Source organism: Hyaena hyaena, unplaced genomic scaffold (assembly GCF_003009895.1).
Source record: "Hyaena hyaena isolate Hyena2069 unplaced genomic scaffold, ASM300989v1 scaffold_824, whole genome shotgun sequence".
In the NCBI taxonomy this organism is placed as follows: domain Eukaryota; kingdom Metazoa; phylum Chordata; class Mammalia; order Carnivora; family Hyaenidae; genus Hyaena; species Hyaena hyaena.
Genome location: NW_024081461.1, coordinates 99,406 through 120,326, shown reverse-complemented (window position 1 = coordinate 120,326; position 20,921 = coordinate 99,406). Strand labels below are relative to the sequence as shown.

General features: G+C 38.5%; 1 protein-coding gene across 1 annotated transcript in view; it reads right to left on the bottom strand.

The window, feature by feature from the left end:
• Positions 1-20,921, bottom strand: part of LOC120222009 (protocadherin-15-like) — a gene marked incomplete at its 5' end in the record, with an annotated part of 248,663 nt that overhangs the window by 131,833 nt on the left and 95,909 nt on the right. The window contains 2 exons of the mRNA XM_039219692.1: positions 783-923; positions 2,664-2,773. Coding sequence (XP_039075623.1) covers positions 783-923; positions 2,664-2,773 — 251 coding nt within the window. The remainder of the gene's footprint in view (positions 1-782; positions 924-2,663; positions 2,774-20,921) is intronic.

The window sequence follows — 20,921 nt, the reverse complement described above, 5'->3', positions numbered from 1 at the left end:
GGCGCCCCTCTGGTCTTCTAGATTCTTAAAAAGCTGGTGTGATTATAAAAAAATGAACTCCCTGAAGTGTAAATGAGTATTACCTGTCTGGATGGAAAAGAACAGCTTTCTTCTGGTATTAGTAACATCTCCCAGCACCTCTGCTGGCTCCCTTCACGAACTGGCTTCACTTGCTCTCATGTCAGCAAACTGCATGGCACAGAGAGGTGCTGAGAACGATTTTGGACTGAAAAGATGCGAGCTTTGATTTACTAACAGTGTCACTTTTAAAAAGTCACTTAACCATTTTATATCTTGTCTTTGTAAAATGGGAATAATTTTCATCTCCTAGAAATGGATGTGAGTTAAATATCACGCCACGCATAATTTACAGCAAGTGTTAGTCACTCTTTTAAGATGCATTTTCTGCATTTTCCCTTGCGCTTGAGAAAATCCATAATTACCAGAAGCCACACAATTCAGAGAACGTCCAACAATCCCGCTCCCGTTAACAACACATTCCAGAGAGTTCGCCAGAGCCTTACAGTGAGACTGAGAATAAAGTTATTCTAACGTTATTGTATACAAAATTTGGAGATGGCCTGTTACTGCCTTGATATTTCAGGAGTACAGAATCGCTCCTTGCACTGTCCCGTAACAGCAGCTAAAGTGGATATGTAGTCAGCGCCAAGCTCTGATGATCCCAAGTTCTCCTCTGGTAGCTTTTAGACATGCGTGTTTCATTAGGGAGTGAGTGGAAACATCCCCACATTCTTATAAAGTGCTGAAGTGACATGACTTACTTTTTGAAGGAACTCGGAGATTGGCGAGGACCACCTCCAGAGAATCAGCCTGCACTCGAAGCACATAGCTTGTTCTCATCTCATAATCAAGGGGGGCATTGACATAGATAACACCCGTGATGTTGTGGATCCCAAACATACCTGCAATTAAAACAGGGCTTCTTGACCATGTCCATTACACTCTAAGAAGAAAATTTAAATTATCTCTTTTAAAAGCATTGTGATTTTAAAAATACATTTTAAAAAAAGTTTATTTTTGAGAAAGAGAGAGAGAGAGTGGGGCAGGGGCAGAGAGAGAGAGAGGAACAGACTTTCAGGCAGGTCCGGCGCTGTCAGCCCAGAGTCTAGTATGGGGCTCAATCTCATGAACTGTGAGATCATGACTTGAATTGAAATCAAGACTCAGATGGTTAACCATCTGAGCCTCCAGGTGCCCCCAAAATACTTCTTGTAACAAGAGTAATGTGTGAGGGATGCCTGGGTGGCTAAGTTGGTTAAGTGTCTGACTTAAGTGTCTGACTTTAGCTCAGGTCATGATCTCACAGTTTGTGAGTTTGAGACCCTCGTCAGGCTCTGGGCTGACAGCTCGGAGCCTGGAGCCTGCTTCGAATTCTGTGTCTCTCTCTCTCTGTACCCCTCCCCCACTCATGCTCTATCTCTCAAAAATAAATAAAGGTTAAAAATTTTTTTAAAAAATAGAGTAACATGTGAAAGTGACAGGATCCTAGCTGCTATAAACTTCAGATTATCTTCAGCGCATCTTTACGTGAATACCCTGATTTTCTAGTAATTTTGAGACTCTTGGGAATCAGTGTCTCATCAGCCAACATTTAGGAAGCACAGCACACTCTGTCTGTCATGGTAGATCCAGATGGTCCTCCACATACTAGGGGGCACTAGACGGTGATGATGTTTAGGGAGGGAGCCTAGTGGCACAGCAAGAACAAAGAAGAAAAAGGTAAGAAAAGTAAGATGTGAGCATTTGCTGCAGGGAGAGCAATTTCTAGTAATGATTGGTCACTGAAACATTTAAAAAGGGCCTTTAGAATTTTATTGTGAATTGCTTAACAGCTTTTGTTTTATACTCATTCATTTACTAAATATTAAATATTGAATCTTTACATACTTATTAAATGTATATTGGCTTTTTCTTGACCACTAACGACAGGACAGGCCATCTCGTTTATTGAAAGAGAAAAACAGGACAACTGGTGGATAATGGTAAGATAAAGAATGGGTGAGAAACATGAACTTGTTCCCAGTGAAAAGCGGTCGTCAGGCAAACTCAGATTATTTACTTATAGCTGTTCATTGTATATCAAAGTGGGACACTTGAGGAATCATATTATACAATGTACGTGGGGTTTGTCATGGACGTGGCTCTACGGGCATTCACAATTACTCATGATCCTAACAGTTCTTCAGTGTTAGCCTAGTGTGACATGGAGTATGCCACAGATGGTCCTGGACAGTGGCAAGAGACTCCTTTGGCAATAATTATGGCCAAATGCTAGAAGTATGATGCATTAATGTAGAAAATATGTCATTGAAATATCCCTAAATGAGGGCTTGGGGAAGACTTTCAGAATTGGATAGTTACTATTTCCTAGGGGGCAAAAGATTATGTCTGCTAATATAAGCAGACAGAGGATAAATGTACCAATTACTTCTTTATTTATTTAAAACAATTATTTGTTTTTTTTTACTTTTATTTATTTTTCTTTTTTATTAATTTAAAGCAACTATTAATGTTTTATTTTATTTTTGAGGGAAAGAGAGACAGTGCATGAGCAGAGGAGGGAAAATAGTAATTCAACCTGAGATGAATCTCGGAGCCCCATGTGTTAGTTTATGACAAAAACAGACTGAAGATGCACTCACCTTCTTCATTTCCTGCAACAATAGAGTACACGATGCTCTGATTGATGGCCGCTGCAGAAATCACACCAACCGTTGTGCCTCTGGTAGCAAGTTCACTCACCGGAGGGGGTCTACAGGTTTAGAAGAGGATTCAGTCCACTTGTCATGACTGAGTTTTGAATTCAATAATACAATGTGTTAGTTTAAGTGTGTGTGTGTGTGTGTGTGTGTGTGTGTGTGTGTGTACATTTACGTGACTAACACGTTTCCCAAAATTTTCACGGTAGTCCCGCATTGAGACTCCAGCCCTAACAAACTGGGTTCAAAATTATGCAAATGCTCTTTGTGATGAATGCCATGTCACCTGCATTATTTTTAATTTGGGATATAATTTAAGATACTGTTTTATTATCTCCCAAAAATATCATACAAAATTCTCCCCACTTGTTTCTCTCAAGTACTTTCTGGACCGAAAGCAATCTGTTACGATTTGCTACCTCAACTTGCTGAAGTTGAACGTTGCTATTTTGTGGTTAATGTTAGCCTATTTAAGCAAATAGCTTCCAGATGACTCTTTCCATTCCTTATTCTTGCTCGACTGTGAAGCTCTAACTGTTCTAAGAGCAATTTCAACAGATGGTGTCACAAAACTCACCTTTCTCTTGAACTGACTTATTTTACTTAGCTGCAGCCGAGTGATACGCTCAGTATTAGAATTATTGACTTAATTTTAAATCTGTATTTCCAACAACACATCTCATTCTCAAAATCCTCATTTTATTTTACCATATTGGTCATGTAACTAGGCTATCATAGCTTTAATTGTAAGTGAATGTAAATAGTCTCATTTTAATAAATACGGGAATTTATACTACCCAGATCCAGCAGATTAAAAAAAAATTAGTAACTAAGAGGGTTTAACCACATCTCTGAATCTTTCTGTGGTTCAGCCCAACTGCTTGGGACATGCAATTTCTGTAGCCTTCCTCATCTTTCCTCAAGTTGACAAGATGAACCCCACTGTCACTTCTTCCACATGGCTTTTTCTTAGAACAATACTTACTCTTCTAATATCACTCCTCATTTTTATGTCCATGTTCTCAATTCTCATCTGGATTACACTGTGCTATCACTGAACCCTTTTATAATTAATCCCAAACTATAACACAGTCTGGAAAATTAAGTACATCCATCTCTTTATAAACATGTCCAGATTGCTAAGTTCTTTGCCACCTTAGACCACATGTTCAGTTAAGTGACCTAAATGTAAATAAAGTGATCTCTTTTACAGATGCTCACTTAATGGAGACCCATATATATTCACTGCATGTTCAAGAACTATTTTTTTTTTGCTAAAGAATAAAACCTAACCTATGTAACTTGTAATGAAAATTATGAAGTATGTATGTACACATGTATTTTGTTCTCTTTCATCTTTCTGCGTTCTTTTGTTACAGTATCCTAAGGTGACTGTGGTATAACCACAGCTCCTGCACACCCAGGGTAAGTGGTTTGGGGACCATTGCCCGGTCCTCAGGGTGTATGGGTAAACTCATTATCCATCTCTGGCCACTGAGGGCACTTTTTCCTCTTTTCTCAGTGTTCATGTCTCATGTAAAACCAATAACAGTCTTGCCCAGAAATTTTATTTTAAGTGGTAGAAAAAAAATTCTGAAAGACTTTTAATGTTGTTTGATGCTTCTAACCCGGTCGAAGGTTCTTGCTGATCACAATACCAACACAAATGAAATAACCACAGGTGGGAAACAGATGCCCTAACCTTGGACTAGTATTCTAAATGCCTCTATACATAATGCCAGGTAAGTTCATCATTTCAGCCACTAAAACACTTGGTCTTTTATCTCTCCTTTATCTAGGATTTATATCATCTTTAACCAGAAACGTTCCCACTAATTAAAAAGAACATGTTTAGATTAGAAAAGGAGACATCTGCCTAGGTAGATACTTCTAAAGTTAGAGATCTGAGATAACACAATTGTATTCTATGAGCTGTTTATGTGCACACTGGCACAGCGTCAGATTAGTAAGATAAAGACACCGCCTTTGGTAATTTGAAAGGCGATGGTAATGGTACACCACAAAAGAGAGACATTCACAAAAGTGACACCGAAGTTGGTTCTGATGGGCTTTTGTATGACAGTTTTGTATGATATTTCAGGTGATAAAGGAGACATTAAGACAATTTGCTGTTTGTCCCCTTGCTTAGTGATTGACCATGGTGGCTGTGAAGCCAAACACCTGGAAAAGATGAAAATCAGAGAGATATGAAAACCCGATCATCTCCCAAGTGGACCACAAAAGTGGCCCCTCCTGGTATTCCTCCCCTTGTGTACTGCTCTCCTCTCCAGGAGGGCCAGGCTGTGGCTGGGCGCTGGTCACCAGAACAAAGCCAAGGAAACGAGAGTTCGCCCTAGTGATTCTATTACACAAGACGAGCTTGCAAGCTCATTCTTGATTTTACACCTAATTCCCACCCTCACTGGGCTGGATAAAGGGAATAACACGACAAGAGTGATGTGGACCACCACTCAGCAAGGAGCTGAGGCCCTCAGCCCAACATCCCTCTCGTAACGGAATTCTACCAGCAACCACATGGGTCCAGAAGCAGTCCCTTCTCTAGTCCAGGCTCACCAGGGACACTAGCCCTGGCCACCACCTGGATCCCAGCCTGAGGCAGACTATGAAAACAGAACCCAGGCAACCGACTTCTGACCTTCAGAAACTTCAAGGTGATATATATGTTGTTTTCACTCAATACATTTGTAGAGATAATGTCATGTTCAAGAATAACGGACACATGTCGCTTGAATGTTGGAGCAATACGGACACATGTCACTTGAATGTTGGAGCAATAAATTGTCAACGTATAACAGATCCGTATACACATGACTCAATGTCCTAAGAAAACATATGTTGGTCATATCCTGGGATGAACTTCATAAACTGAATTTCCTCCCGTGGAAGTAAACATTGCTTAAATCGTTTGCTTGTCTATCGTGTGACTATTCGTGAGATAAGAGCTAAATTTTATACTTTCCATAATTAATTTGTTGTCTGAGCCCTATAAAGTATAGAAATATAAAGTCTGCAGCTAATGTTTAACCTCCAGCTTTAACATTAGAAAAATGCCACCATTCGTTTCAAACTTTAAAAACCATATTTCAGGAGTTTCTGGGTGTCTCAGTCGGCTAAGTATTTGACTTTGGCTCAGGTCCTGATCTCATGGTTCATGGGTTCAAGTCCTGCATCAGGTTCCATGCTGACAACCCCGAGCATGCTTGGGATTCTCTCCCCCCCCACCTCTGCCCATTCCCCCATTCCCTGCTCATGTGCTCTCTTTCCCAAAATAAAAAAATAAAAATAACATTTCATGCTTATTTTTGTTCTATTAGGATGGAAGTGATTAATACTGGAAAAAGTAAGTGGCATCATTTAAAAAGGACTTGGAATCCTATGCATACCACTAAAAGCACTTAAAAATCTATTCATAAATGTTTTAAACAGATTCACTTCTAGACAAAAAATCTCATTAACCTTTGTCTTAATTATTCCAGCACACTTCTTTCTATCAGAATCAAAACATCCTATAAAAATGCAATTTTCTCCTGGCTAGAATTAAATGAACCTCCATGACAATGGGCACTAGATTGGGAAATTTCAATGCTTTTCTATTTAGCACAAGGCAGAACCCAGTGAATTTTTGTTTGACGCCCTAGGAAGTACCAGCTCCATGACTGGGGCAGATTACATATTTCCTCAGGAGTCATATATTACTTGAATACAAAATGAAAGAGTAGGTGGCAATCAGGATCTATCAAGCTGGAAGACAGGGCAGACAGAGAAGAAAACTGAATAAAGAGTGCTGGGCATACATTAAGAGGGAGAAAGGTGGAAGTGAAGAATTGGGTGCTAATTGGGCACTGTTTACTCCACTGAAATGAGGGTAACTCTGTGTACCACTGCCAGCATCATGAGAGTGTAAAATGGGGGAAAGAAAAAGAAGTTCGAATTTTTACGTAAATTCTGTGAACTTTTAAATTTTGGAAACCAGTGAAGATTTATTTTAAAAAAATGTTTATTTGTGAGAGAGAGAGTGCATGTGCACAAGCCAGGGAGGGGCAGAGAGAAAGAGGGAGACACAGAATCTGAAGAAGGCTCCAGGCTTCGAGCTGTCAGCACAGAGCTGGACACGGGGCTCAAATCCATGAACCATGAGATGGTGACCTGAGCTGAAGTAGGGCGGTTAACCGACTGAGCCACCAGGCGCCCTGAGATTTATTTTTAAAGCATCATCTGACTTGGTTTGATCTATGGGCTGACAGTTTATGATTTTTAGACTAACTGACTGTAAGGTATTTTCCAGTCCTACCCCACTGAGTCTGATGTGATGTGATTTATCATCACCTCCCTTCTTTCTGTTGAGTGCAATCAAATCTATTGATTAATTTCAAAGCAATGAATTATGGTCAAAGAAAGGTTTCCTCAGAGGCTTTAAAAAAAAAAAAAAGCAAACTTATTTCTCTTGTTACTCATTCGTATACTTGAAATTCATCCATTTTATAATAAACAATGCATCAATAACCCCCTTCCAATTAAAATTTTTAACACCTAACTCAAAACAAAGAGTTGTTAGGCATCTGAAATTCAGTAATTCTCCTTTTTAAAGCTATATTTATTGCCAATATAATTGAGAAAAAGTACTACAACAGTGAAACAAGCAGTCAGAACAGATAGGGCTCTATCCTGAAATTGAATTTCCTCTCGTGGAAGTAAGCATTCCTTAAATTATTTGCTTGTCTATCTTGTGACTACTCATGAGATAAGAGCTAAATTTTATACTTCCTGTAATTAATTTGTTGTTTGATCCCTATAAAGCCCAGGAATATAAAGTCTGTAGCTAATGTACCTTCAGCTTTAACATTAGAAAAATGTCACCATTCATTGAAAACTTCAAAAATAACATTTCTGGGGCACCTGGGTGGCTCAGTCAGTGAAGCGTCTGACTAGGGACAGCTTTCCTAGGAATCTTCAGTCAAGCTGTGTTTCTGTTCCCCAGAAGAGGCCGGATCAGAGCATTCTACAGACAGTGGTTCTATCTTTAACAGACATGGGCCTTGAACACTGGAGAGACTGATGGTTTCATTCATTTAAAATGACTTCAGGAAGGGCCTTGAGAGACTTCCAGGAAGCTGGATCTGAGCGGGGTTGGATGCCCACGTGAGCCGCCATATCTCTGAAGGGGCCTGGCTCTGATTTACCCCCTGAGGGCAACACTTTGGGCTTTCTTGAGCATTTTAAATAAAACCTCCAGATTCTAATAAAACTCCAACATCACCTACTAGCTCTTAAGCAAAGCCTAAGTAATATTTCAGTTTAAGAAGCTCAGTTATGAGAGAGATCAAATTTACATTTTATTCAGTCATTAATCTTAATATTTGCATTTTCCTTGCCTCCCCTAAATTTTACCTGTAAAACAGCTGTCTATTTTTTGATACCACACTTTGTTTTTTTGGGGGGGGGAGTTTTATTTACTTATTTATAATTCAGTAGTTTTTCTAAGTTTATTTATTTATTTTGAGACAGACTGAAAGTCTGTAAGAAGCAGAGAAAGAAAGAGAATCCCAAGCAGGCTCTGCACTGTTAGCACAGAGCCCAACACGGGGCTCAAATCCACAAACCGTGAGATCATGACCTAATATCAAGAGTTGGATGCTTAACTGATTGAGCCACCCAGGAGCCCCTGAGCAGTTTTAGATTTCTTGAAAAATTAAACAGAAAGTATACAGATTCTATATGCACTCCCATCCCTCATTGTCGTTTATTATTATTATTATTATTAATGACATCTCGTGTTAGTGTGGCTCATTTGTTAAAATTGATGAGCCCGTACTGATAGATAATTATCAACTAAAGTCTATTGTTGACATGAGGCTTTGTTCTTGCCTCGTATAGTTCTGTGGGTTTAGACTGATTTATAATGTCACATTGCTGTCATTACAATTTCGTGCATCATAGTTTGGGTGATCTCAATTTCTCCTTTTCTTCGGCTATTCATCCCTCCTTCCCCCTGAACTTCTGGCAACCAGTGGTCTTTTTACTGTCTATATACTTAAAAAAATTTTTTAATGTTTATTTACTTTTGAGAGAGAGACTGAGCATGAGTGGGGGAGAAACAGAGAGAGAGGGAGACACAGAATCAGAAGTAGGTTCTAGGCTCTGAGATGTCAGCACAGAGCCCCACACAGGGCTCGAACTCATGAATCGTGAGATCATGACCTGAGCTGAGGTCAGACACTTTAACCGACAAACCCACCCAGGTAACCTCACTGTCTGTATACTTTTGCCTTTTCCACACTGTCATATAGCTGGAATCATACATGGTGTAGTCTTTTTGGACTGGCTTCTTTCCATGGTTATATGTGCTGAAGCTTCCCCTATGTCATTTGGTGGCTTTATACTTTCTATTGCTCAGTCACATTCCACTGTATGAATGTACAATGAACAGGTGCATTTTAGTAAGAAGAAAATTGATCAAAAAAACCTCCGAGCCTGTTGTTCAGAAATCAATCTTTGCAGATGAAGTAGAATCCAGAAAAGTTAACTGATACAGAATTTATATGCAAAATACTTATAACATAATTTTCTTATGGATGCATAAATCAATTCATAGATATCTGTTTAATGCTTCAAATTGGTTATTTGAAAATATAGATAACAATAAATCTCTCTCAATTAAATACATTTTGACATATCTGAATTCTCTGAATAATGACAATATAATAACAGATTTTGCAGTTTTCAATGGCAGATCCAGTTTTTACAGTATAAATATAGACAAAACAATTATTCTACAATTTAAAATCTACTTTTATTGTTGGGTTCAAGAAGTAACAATAAAAGTAAATGTTATACGTGTTACATAAAGCTCCTAATTATTTTAAATGCTGTGCAGTTTAGGAAATAAAAGTGTGTGTAAATAGATGCTATAAAATTTCACTGGGATTCAATCTCGCTCTATTGCTTTCTTTCTACTGAGAGACAAATCCAATTTATTTTGACATGTTTGAATTCAATATATTTGCAAATCAGTGTCAATTAAGGAACTGTTTTTACATCTACTATAAAGGAATTTAATGGAAATAGGAAGGAAAAAAATCCTCTTGAACTCCTATTATTTGTAACCTTGGAGTAATTGCTGTAGGGTGATCTGATTTTAAATATTTAACCAAGACAAGCAGTTTTAAAAGACAGGAATCAGGAGGGAAATAGCAGTTTTCCAGCATTTTTAGGGTAGGTTGTAGAAAAGAAGATTTGTAAAGAGCTAAGTGGTTGGACACTGTTGTGTTTTGTTTTGTTTTGTTTTTTCTTCACACATCTTTTCCAAAGCAAGCTGGCCATTTTAAGAGTTTTGGTTCTTTTCAGATCCGTAAAGTGTCCTCATCTTGAAGACAAGGAAACTGAAGCCCTGAGTAGTAATCAATTCCTCAAGTCCAGAAAACTATCTGAAATCCAAATCTGTAACCCTGGGTGTGTGTCTGTCTTCATTGGAGACATTTACTGTTCTCATTAAGAGAGTTTTTCTCAAAATTTATAAGAATTAGCTGAAGAACTTATTAAAACTTTCAGATCTTCAAGGCGCCTGTGTGGCTTAGTCAGTTAGGTGTCTGACCTCAGCTCAGGTCATGATCTCACAGTTTGTGGGTTCCAGCTCCGTGTCACGCTCTGTGCTGATGGCTCAGAGCCTGGAGCTTGCTTCAGATTCCGTGTCTTCTTATCTCTTCCCCTCCCCTACTCGCACTCTGTCTCAAAAATGAATATACATTTTAAAAACTAATAAAATTTTCAGATCTTCTGGATCACACTTAAAGATTCTGATTTAGTAGGTCCATAGGGTCAGACCTAGGAATATCATTTATAAAAATCTGGCTCTCATACTTAGTACCTATGTGACTCTGCAGAAATCTGTAGCTTCACTGTTCTTATTTCTTTACCTGAAAATGGGGATATTACTTACTTAGAAAACTGTGGAGTCTACTAAGCAACAATGTTCAAAAAGCTTTTCTTATACTTAGCATGTTGTAGGTACTTCAAAAATTCTGGCTTTATTAATACACTATTTTAGGTGCTACACTCTGGAAGTATTTTATAACAATATAAAATAAAACTTAAGTACTTTTAAGCAAAGGAAGCCACTAACGAAACAAAAGACAACTTACTAAATGGGTGCAAATACTTGCAAAACAATATATTCATAAGGAATTAATATTCAAGATACTTAAATAACTTCTACAGCTCAGCATTAAAAAAATCTAATTTAAAAATGGGCAAATGAATAGACTTTTCTCCAAAGAAGACATACTAATGACCAACAGGTATATGAAAAGATGTTCAACTCATCATCACTCATCATCAGGGAAATGCAAATCAAAACCACAATGACCTATCACCTCACACCTGGCAGAATGGCTATCATCAACAACTAAGGAACAGCAGGTTCTGGTGAGGATGTAGAGAAAAAGGAACCTTCATGCACTGTTGGTGGGAATGCAAACTGATGCAGCCACTGTGGAAAACAGTGTGGAGGTTCCTCCAAAACTGGAAAGCAGATATGTGTGAGTGTAGTGACGAATCCCTGAATTCTACTCCTGAAAATAGTATCACCCTATATGCTCACTTGCTACTATTTAAATAACAGTTAAAAAATAAAAGCATGTATCTGAATATTTAAAAAAATAAGGATTTTGGACTTAAGATAAAAAATTGCTTGATTTGGCCCCAGATTCAAGAATGATTCCACTTTCTTCACATTTAGATCTCCTGAAAAATACTCAGATGGCCCCTTTTCAATCATAAAGAGAGAGGCCCATCAACGCTTCCTCTAGGACACCTCAGAGGATTTGCTGCAGTAACTCCCTGACCTGTCCTCACCTTCCTGCATACTTCTCAGAGTTTGGGCTATGCCACTCGATGTTTCAAAATAAAGGAGTACATTTCTTCCTGTTTTCAAAAAAAAAAAGAAGAAGAAGAGAGAAAAAAGAAAAAAAGGAGAGAAGAGAAACGCAGAATTATGTCAATGCCACACCTGGGGTATATACGCAGAAGAAAAGAAATCACTATTTTGGAGAGTTATTTGCACTCCCATATTCACCTCAACAAACATAGTTTATGAGCTTGTTTTTTACAGCCAAAACATGGAAACAACTTGTGTGCCCACCGACGGATGAATGGATAAAGAAAAAAAACTACATATTCTATATTATTGGCTTCTACTTTGGAAAATTCACCGTTGTAAATGATTTCTCTGCCTTCCTGAGATGTAACTGCTTTTCAAACCCAGGACTGTTTCCCTCAAGGATCTGGGAGTGCTGTGTTTGAAAGTCATCATCAGGGGAAGGAGAGGTTCTATCTCCCAGAGGGTAGGATCTGGACTTTGGTGGCAACCGCTCCAAACTGTGAGTGTTATACAGCAACAGGTGATTGAGACACACAGAAAAACAAAATTCTGGTCACAAATATCAATGCAAGAGTCATCAAGCATTTATAGGACACCTATCTCGAGCAGAGTACTGTATTTATAGGTACCAATGATCATATGATTCATTTACCTGTGACAGTCCCTATTTGTGCCATTGTTCTAGATCAAATTTTATAGGGTATGCCCCTTTACTCTCATTAGTGTCCTACTTTGGGCAGTAAATCATAGGATCTTCACAGCATTAGACATCCTGTGGATACAGTTAAGGAGGAAATGTAGCTCTCTCACATAAATCTAAATTCTACCTACTGAGATGAAGTATATAAGTACTCAGATTTAGTTCTTTCCACTTAGAATTCTACATTTTTTGGCATTAGTGTAGTAAATCCTGCTTTCTCTTGTTTGCAATCACCTGGTGAATCTATCCCCGTCACTCTCTTGCTGTTTGTATATGTGTGTGATTTTCTCTTAAATATGCTATTTAGGGGCGCTTGGGTGGCTCAGTCTGTTGAGTGTCAGACTTCAGCTCAAGTCATGATCTCATGGTTCCTGGGTTCAAGCACCGTATTGGGCTCTATGCTGACAGCTCAGAGCCTGGAGCCTACTTTGGATTATTTGTCTCTGGTCTCTCTCTCTGCTCCCTTCCTCCCCAACTCGCACTCTGTCTCTATCTCTCAAAAATAAATAAATGTAAAAAAAATTTAAAAATATGCTATTTGATGGCATAGAACCCCGTGTGAAAAGTTGACCAGAAATAACAGAGAAAAAGATGAGGTAGATCACACAGCCACTAAGTTCCAGAGCACCTTGGAGATGAATGACTTCACCAGTATAAATTGGTGATAAAAATGCCGTGATTGCAAATTAATATTTCAATTGCATAAAAGTCTATTTTCCCGATGGAATGTGGAAGCAGAGCGATCTTCCATGAAACACCTTTGTTTGTGTCTCTTGCTTCACACTAGTCAGTGACCTTGGATTCTCGGTGATATGAGTAAGGTCGGTAGTGGGGCTCCTAAGAGCCTTCGTATCTGCTCCCCTCCACCCAGGCCCTCCCCATGATCCATCTGATGCTCTATGCCAGACTCCGGTTTTAGGAAAGTCTCTAGCTCATCTCCTTCTGGATCTCAATGCATGCTACTCTCTTCCTGGCATAGTCCTCCTTCTTTCTTTAGGGCTCTACCTTACCCCTGCTTTACCTGCGGGATTTTCCTGTAGGTCTGAAGTATGTCTATCTCTCACCACTGTCTTGATGTGGCCCAAGCTGCCACAACCTTTTGTGTGTGACCCTGTGGCTTTCTTTTGACGAAGTCCACACTGGTGCACTCGGCTAGCTTCCCAGCTGGCGTCCAGAGTGGTCAAGTTTCTTTTTAAAGTTCCCATCCACCCTCATCTCCTTTAGTCTGAGCTTCCCCAGTTCAGCAGTATCCCAGTGCTCTGGGGATGAAACGCCCCAGATTTCTGCATCACGTCACAGCCCTGTACCCTCACTCTCTCTTCTCCAACAGTACTGAACTTCCCCCAATTCCTGGAATATGTCCTCCTCCTGCCCAAGGAGAACTTCTTATGTCCTCACTTTCCTCCCAATTCCTGAGTCCATCACTGCTTCCCACTTATTCACATGTTTGCCATTTCCAGGGAAATTTTCTCTGCTGTCCCTTATGGCTGCCACTGTGTACTCTGTTACAAGTGTCCATGAAGCCAGGTTCCTTTTTGCTGACCTCACTTGTCAGTTTGCAATTATAACCTGATTCCTATGGTCACTGTTTTGATCCAAAGAGGTGAGTTCCTCAGCACTGGGGTGGCTGCTCAAGGACGGCAAAATGGGAGCTGATCTGAAAGTGTAGGGAGTATAACAGCTCCCGTTCATTCTGCCTCTTGTATTCCCAGCAAAAGACCAAGGTTTGTGTTTGTTTCATCTGTTATTGAGAAAATTAGTGGATGTGGATGTGTGTGCGCGTGTGTGTGCGCGTGCACACACGCGCGTTCATGTATTGCTGGAGACAATTACTTATGCTTCATTTTTTTTTAGTTTTTAGTTTTTTGGCATGTCTGTACTTATGTGTTTCCAGGATCGACACCCATGATGGATCTCAAGGGGAGAGTCAGGCCGTGCTCCTGAAGGAAATACAATACGAATGGAGAACAGAGGGAAGAGGCGGTCAGTGTGGGCGCTGAAGTGACCTCAGCACCCCCAGACCACATGCTGACTGGCTCACTCACCATCCCATGTCCCTTTCAGGGCCTGATTTCCTTGTTCAGCTGTGGCTGGTTTATCATTATCTGGCCATACTTGTTTTATTTGGTCCTACAGTGGGCGAGGCAGGCCCTTCCTTGTCCCCTGACCCCAGGATATGTGTGTTCTTACATAACTGACAATTGATTGCTTTTCCACGTGATAAGCAGTGTGATTCACTGTGAGGCACTTTTTTGGTTTGTTTTATGTTTTGTTTTGTTTTCTTGACCAGTAAAAAGCGATCGTTTGATTAATCTCTGCCTACTATGTAGATGATGAGATCTCTGAGTACAGGGACCTTGTACCTTGTGTCCAGCCTTACTGTTCCCAGTGCACTGCGTGTGCTCAATGCAAAATCAATGGGAGGATGAAGGGAGGGACACATGTTGCTTGAACACAGCAGGTGTTTTATCTCATCTATATGTATTTTCAATGTCTGTTTTCTCCAATAGATTGCAAACTTTAGAGAGACCATATTTGTACTTAAATTAAAAAAACAAAACAAAACATTCATGAGCAAAGATGCTGGGTGAATTAGTAAAATTCAAGGAGAGATGACCTTAATGCAGGGCTCGAACTCATGAACCGGGGTCACAACTGGAACTGAAACCAAGAGTTGGTGGCTCAACTGACTGAACCACCAAGGCTCCCGTCAGTGGATTTAAAAAGAACTGCTCAAACGTGAGTCCTTTGTTGCTGGTGGACTGGCTTCTGTCTGCCATGCGAGCAAATGTCAGACTCTACTATAAACTTGAAGATGTGATGGAGAATTAAATTCCGTGCAGACACACAGGGAGCCTATGAAACCAGTAATGAGCACTGCCAGAGCTATTCTTTCAGTAATCAAAAAGGCAAAATCTATTACGCTTGAGGCAAGACTTTACTAGTGCCATAAAAAGACAGGAAATGTTATCTTCAGGTAAAGTCAACTGTCATATTGGACAATAAATCTAAGTTAAAATAGTAAACAATCCTTGCAAACAAGTAAGCCTCTCTGATATTAATTGTTTTCAGATTGATATTTTCTTCTTCATCTTTTGAAACCAAGACCAAAAGCTCTTCCTAAACTATTCTACTTACTGATTAAAAATCTTTTGTCAAAATCCCACGTCCAAGCCTGTGCGGTTTATATGAGAAAAATGGCAATTCTCCTCAAATGTAAGGGAACTTGAATTCTCCTGAATAATGCGATGGTTGCTGGAACAGCTCACTCACCATTGCTTTGGCCATTGTGATAACATTGTTTTCATTTTTCATAGTATAAAAGTGGATTCCTGGATTTTAAATTATACTTTTCCTCTGTTTTTGCATATCAGGAGGCAGACTGTTAATCCTTTTTAGTTCTTCATAAAATCTACTCTTTCTATTCTTTAATATAAAGCCTTTTGAGAAACTTATTTTAAATATAAATTGTATGAGACTTTTCCATTGCCATTTGTTACGAGATTAATTCAAATTGATCAGCGGAGTATCAATCTTTTACTGTAATAGGGAAACCAAAAAGATTATTTTCTTTATTCAAAGTATTTGAATTTTTGAAAGATGTCAAGATATGTATATGCATAATATTCTTATTTTTGATTTAATGTATTAAACTTGAATAATACTGGAAATTAAATATGACTCAATATTTTTCTAAGAGTTAGCAAATATCATCTTATTGAAGAGGCTAATGAAAATATCTTAGGAACATATGCCTCTTCTATTTGGTATACATATAAAATACAAATTTTGAATTTCTGTTTTTATGGAAATTATATTTTAAAATACAGGAATCCTTAAAAAATGAATATAAATATGGCATTAAATCAAGCAAAGTTTAATAATCAATGTTGATACACTTCCATTTTAAATAAATACCAAAGGTATGTCTATATTGTAGCATATTTGTTTGGAAAATTTGTAAATAATTGTCTTTGGTAAAATTTTTGATAAATTGTATAAGGTATTGCATTTTTCATTCAAAATCAATATTCACATTCAAACTCCGTGATCTATTCCAGACATGCTGACCTTTCCATGATATTTACCTCTAGCACTGAGGACAAGTGAGTCCCTGTGTGTTTAGTCCATCATCCTGGGATGAAGGTCAAATATTCTTCGAATGCTATCCTACTTGACCTATAGGAGTCAATCTATTCTTAAGTAATGTGTTTGAACTACTATGAGGATTTTGATACTTCTGTCTGGATTAAATGAAAAGATAACATAAAATGTATTTTCTGACTATGACACTATGACTATTTTCCAGAAAGGCCAAGTAGATAATTGACTAAAACCTCTTATCTGATAAGGCCATGTGGGGGCAATGAGAGTGCCCCACAGGGCTCCAGTAACAGGAGGCACACTTAACCAAGGTTCCATCGCTGTGCTCTCAAGTCCATGGCTCTGTTTACGTGCAGGTCATGCTTCCTAGGTGCCGCTTACTGGTTGTGATTCAGAAAAGCAGAGATGCTAAGGTGTGTCTCTTCCTGGAAGACAAGGGACTTCTCCAAAATATGACTGCCATTTGAGGGATCCCCGATCATCATGCAGAACGTATTTAAATGACACAGTAGCCACTTCATTTGGGCCACTAGCCTAGGATGTTCTACACAAACTTCTCTCATCTACTTCCTTTGAGGTCAGAATGAATGCGGTTTGCAGGCTCCCTAGACTTACTCTGCTTTCTGCTCATTTCACTCACAAAAGTATTTTCCCTAAAACACCTGTTGAGTCTCATCTTGATGTTTAATTGCTAGGGGATGGACCAAAACTAACACGGGAGAGCAGGGACACTAAAGTTAAAGATGGAGTATTAGTATTCCAAAAGATATAAATTGCATTTAAAATATCCATGGACATTTAGAAAACCAATTCTAGGAAAAGTAAAGACATTTAAAAAATGTTAATAAAGAATCTTAATATATAATAAAATCGGTACTAATATAGAGACATATTAAAATAAAGATAACTAAATTGAAGAGATTTAATATACATTGATTTATGTAGAGACAAAGAAGAAAATCTTGAGGATTAGAATTAGCCATTATGTAAATATTATAATGAAGAGGAAGAATTTATCATATGTTGTAAGATATCCTAAACTAGTATGAGAAACTGGAATTAACACTTACTTCAGGTCAGCAACTACATGGTTAATATCATTTTTTAAATCACATTAACGGTGGACATTGCCAAGTATACAAAATTCTTTTTCCCAATAAGGATCCTTGTCAAGATGCCTGCTAATAATTGATAGGAGGACATTATTTGTCACCTGTCTTAAGTTAGGAGTTGAGCTCAGTTTCAGGTAAAGGGCAACAGAATACGCCACCCCAAAATATGTCTGTAGGAGTTCAGAACATGCTACTCCAAAATATGCCACTTTGGCATATTGATTGTGTTGTGCTGTAGGTACTCGAAAAATAGCAAATGCAGGGAGATGATTTCTCTGAGCTCCACTCTGCCTCAACACAGATCCTCCAAAAGGAACTCAGTTGCCATGGATCCCCTCCCTAGGAATGTCTTTGACAAGGAATCAGAGTCGCCACAGGAGAGGACATCTGAAGAAGACACCACCCCCAGGCAAACCTTACCACAGTCATGCTGGCAACCAACCCTTTCAGGGCTGGTCCTTTCATAAAAATCAGTTACTCTTCCCCTAGAGGCCTTTACCCCCCTCACTTTCCCTGTTAAGATGGTATTTAATCCTAAATTCTAAAGCTACCTCTTGGCATTACTTATCTCTCCTGTATGTCTCTCATTACACATGAAGTATACGTGTTAGTAAACTTCTCTTTGTTTTTCTTTTGTTAGTCTTTCTTTTGTGACAGGAATCTCAGCCAAGAACTCTGAAGGGGAGTGAGTGGGAAAATTAGTTTTCTTCCCCGGCACAGTCATACTACTTGAAAGAGGAAGCCAATGCTAAAACTGATGAAGGCTCAGAGAGAAATGCAAAGAATATAAATAAAAGAACAAATATAATAATAACAATCTCAGCATAGGGAATGACTTCCCAATATCCACAACTACCTGAAGACTGATAAGGTGAGTTCCTCATAACCAAGGGGACTAGTCAACTTTGTAGCAAGGATATCAGAAAAAGCAATTACTAAATTATCAGGCTGACCATATGATTCCTGTGGCCTGTTTCGTCCATTACCTGCCATGCCCTTGAAAACAGAATTTTCATTAAGATTAACCTATTTCTCTCTGCTTCCAATGAGAATCAATCTGTGGAGAGCTGATTAAACTAAGATATGAGATTATATATGGAAATAGAGACACTTAATGACATGAATAGTAGTAACTCAAAACTAATATTATTTATGTAAGGTAAGAACTAGTATTTGCATTTCATTCACTGCAGAAAAAAAAAAAAAAAAGCCAGATGGAGACACTTTGGAGAAGAGAGAGGTGTTTTAACAACAAAGGGTTATGAGATGTTACTGACACTTTAAGAATTTTGTTTTGGGGAAAGGGAATAGAGAGAATGAAGAATGATGACTTGAGGTACAAACTCTAAGAGACGGATATTTCTGGTGTTTCCTTGTCTTTCAAAAAGATAAACTGGAAGAAACACATAAAACAGAAATGGAAGAAACACATAAAACAGAAATGCCACATGCCAATAGAAATCTGTTACAATGCTGAAATTTTTGACTGTGTGGTTGTACCTGATAATATGAATGCTTGTTTATAATTGCAGAAATTAATGTTATACAGTCTGAAGAGGTACATGCTTTTTAAAATTTTGAGAAGAAAACGGTGCTTTCTGGAAGATACAAGCGTTTATCTGATCACAAAAAGAAGCAAATAATGTTTTAATTCTCCATTTAACCTGATTAAGTGACTCAAGGAGAGACTGAAGAGGCCATGGGATGAACAAAATAAGTCTCTTTCAAGTACTGCAGCCATAGAGCGACCAAAGAAAAATAAGTGCATGCTTATCTTCAGAACTGCTGTCAATGTGGCCATTATAAAAGCACATGCATATCTGTATGGGGCAAATAGCTGCCTCATAATGAGATCCCTCCTACCCGTAAAAATTACTGGAAGTCAGCCCATCAGGGAATAACTTCAGTTCACAGGATTTGAGGAACAACAACATCAAATCTTTTCAGCACATATAAAATATCCTAATATACATTGTAAACAAGAAAATAATGTGAGAATTTTCCCTTCAGGTCTTGACAGGCTAAATTATTTCCCTTAATATGGGATGCTGTTTGTAAAGTCTTTGAATAACTTTACAAACTTCATTATATTCTTTTTCAAAGAACCAGTAGCAGAAAATGAGCAAGGTTTTAAATAGGAATCGGGAGCAGAGACACAAAAGAATATGTGAAAGGCGGGTGGGTTGGCATTTAGTTAGATATATTGCTACTTCCACACTGGTGAGCTCACCTGCTCATCATCTTCTGTCAGAAACTTAGCTGGCAGTCCAGGAAGCTTTTCCTCTGGTAAATATCAATGTACTTACTATGATGTTTGTTATTTGCGGGTTCAAGCTTGTACTTTTATAATTTCAGAAAAGGTAACAACAGGTCTATTTTTGCACTCCTGCAGCGAGGTTATTACCAGTCGCTGGATATTTAAATGTTTTGAATGCTATAAAAAGAATAATGGATTTTGTGTCTGTCGATGTAGAGCTGGTACAGTAGGAAATGTTTCAGCAAATAGTAAATGCCTCCTCTCAAATCACTTTGATAGTCTGCACAAAGTGAGTTTACAGCTTGTAACTCTCACTTATACTCTGCCATAATGTTTTTTTTCCCTTGTGATCAAGAAAATTACAGTTCTCAGGAACATGGATAGAGTAATTAATTGTAATCAGATAACCAAATTTTAGCTTGACGTCCAGAAAGGTTTGTTTTGGAATATGTAATATTAACACTGGATAGGCTGGCATTGCTAGAAACTATCTATCTATCTAATGTTTTATTTATTTCTTTTTTTTAAATTTTTGTTTTATTTATTTATGAGAGAGAGACAGAGACAGCATGAACAGGGGAGGGTCAGAGAGGGAGGGAGATACAGAATCTGAAGCAGGCTCCAGGCTCTGAGCTGGCTGTCAGCACAGAGCCCGATGCGGGGCTTGGACCTACGAACCGTGAGATCATGTCCTGAGCTGAATTTGGATGTTTAACCGACTGAGCCACCCAGGCACCCCTAGAAATAATTTAAAACGTTCAAAAATGTCCATCGGAATGTTGCTTTGAATTTAGACAAAAAAGAGTATGCATTCTCTTGCTAATTTAAGAAGAACGTGATCTATTTTACCAATACATATTTAAGAATAAAGCTGTTTCTGTACTATTCCATCATTGGTTCGTGTACCCAATCTTGTATATTCTTAATGTAAAATAAGTCATCTTAAGATGACGTAGCAATGAAAATCTGTAATTTGTCTAAAATCACTCATTCAATGTGCTAATTCTCTACCAACACTATTTTCCTTTTTCCCTCAGTAAGAGAGGTGGGACTGAGATACATCTGTCTAGTGAGGGACAGAAGTCATTTGCCCTTTCTGACCTAGCTGTGGATATTTGCCTGGATTTTTGAG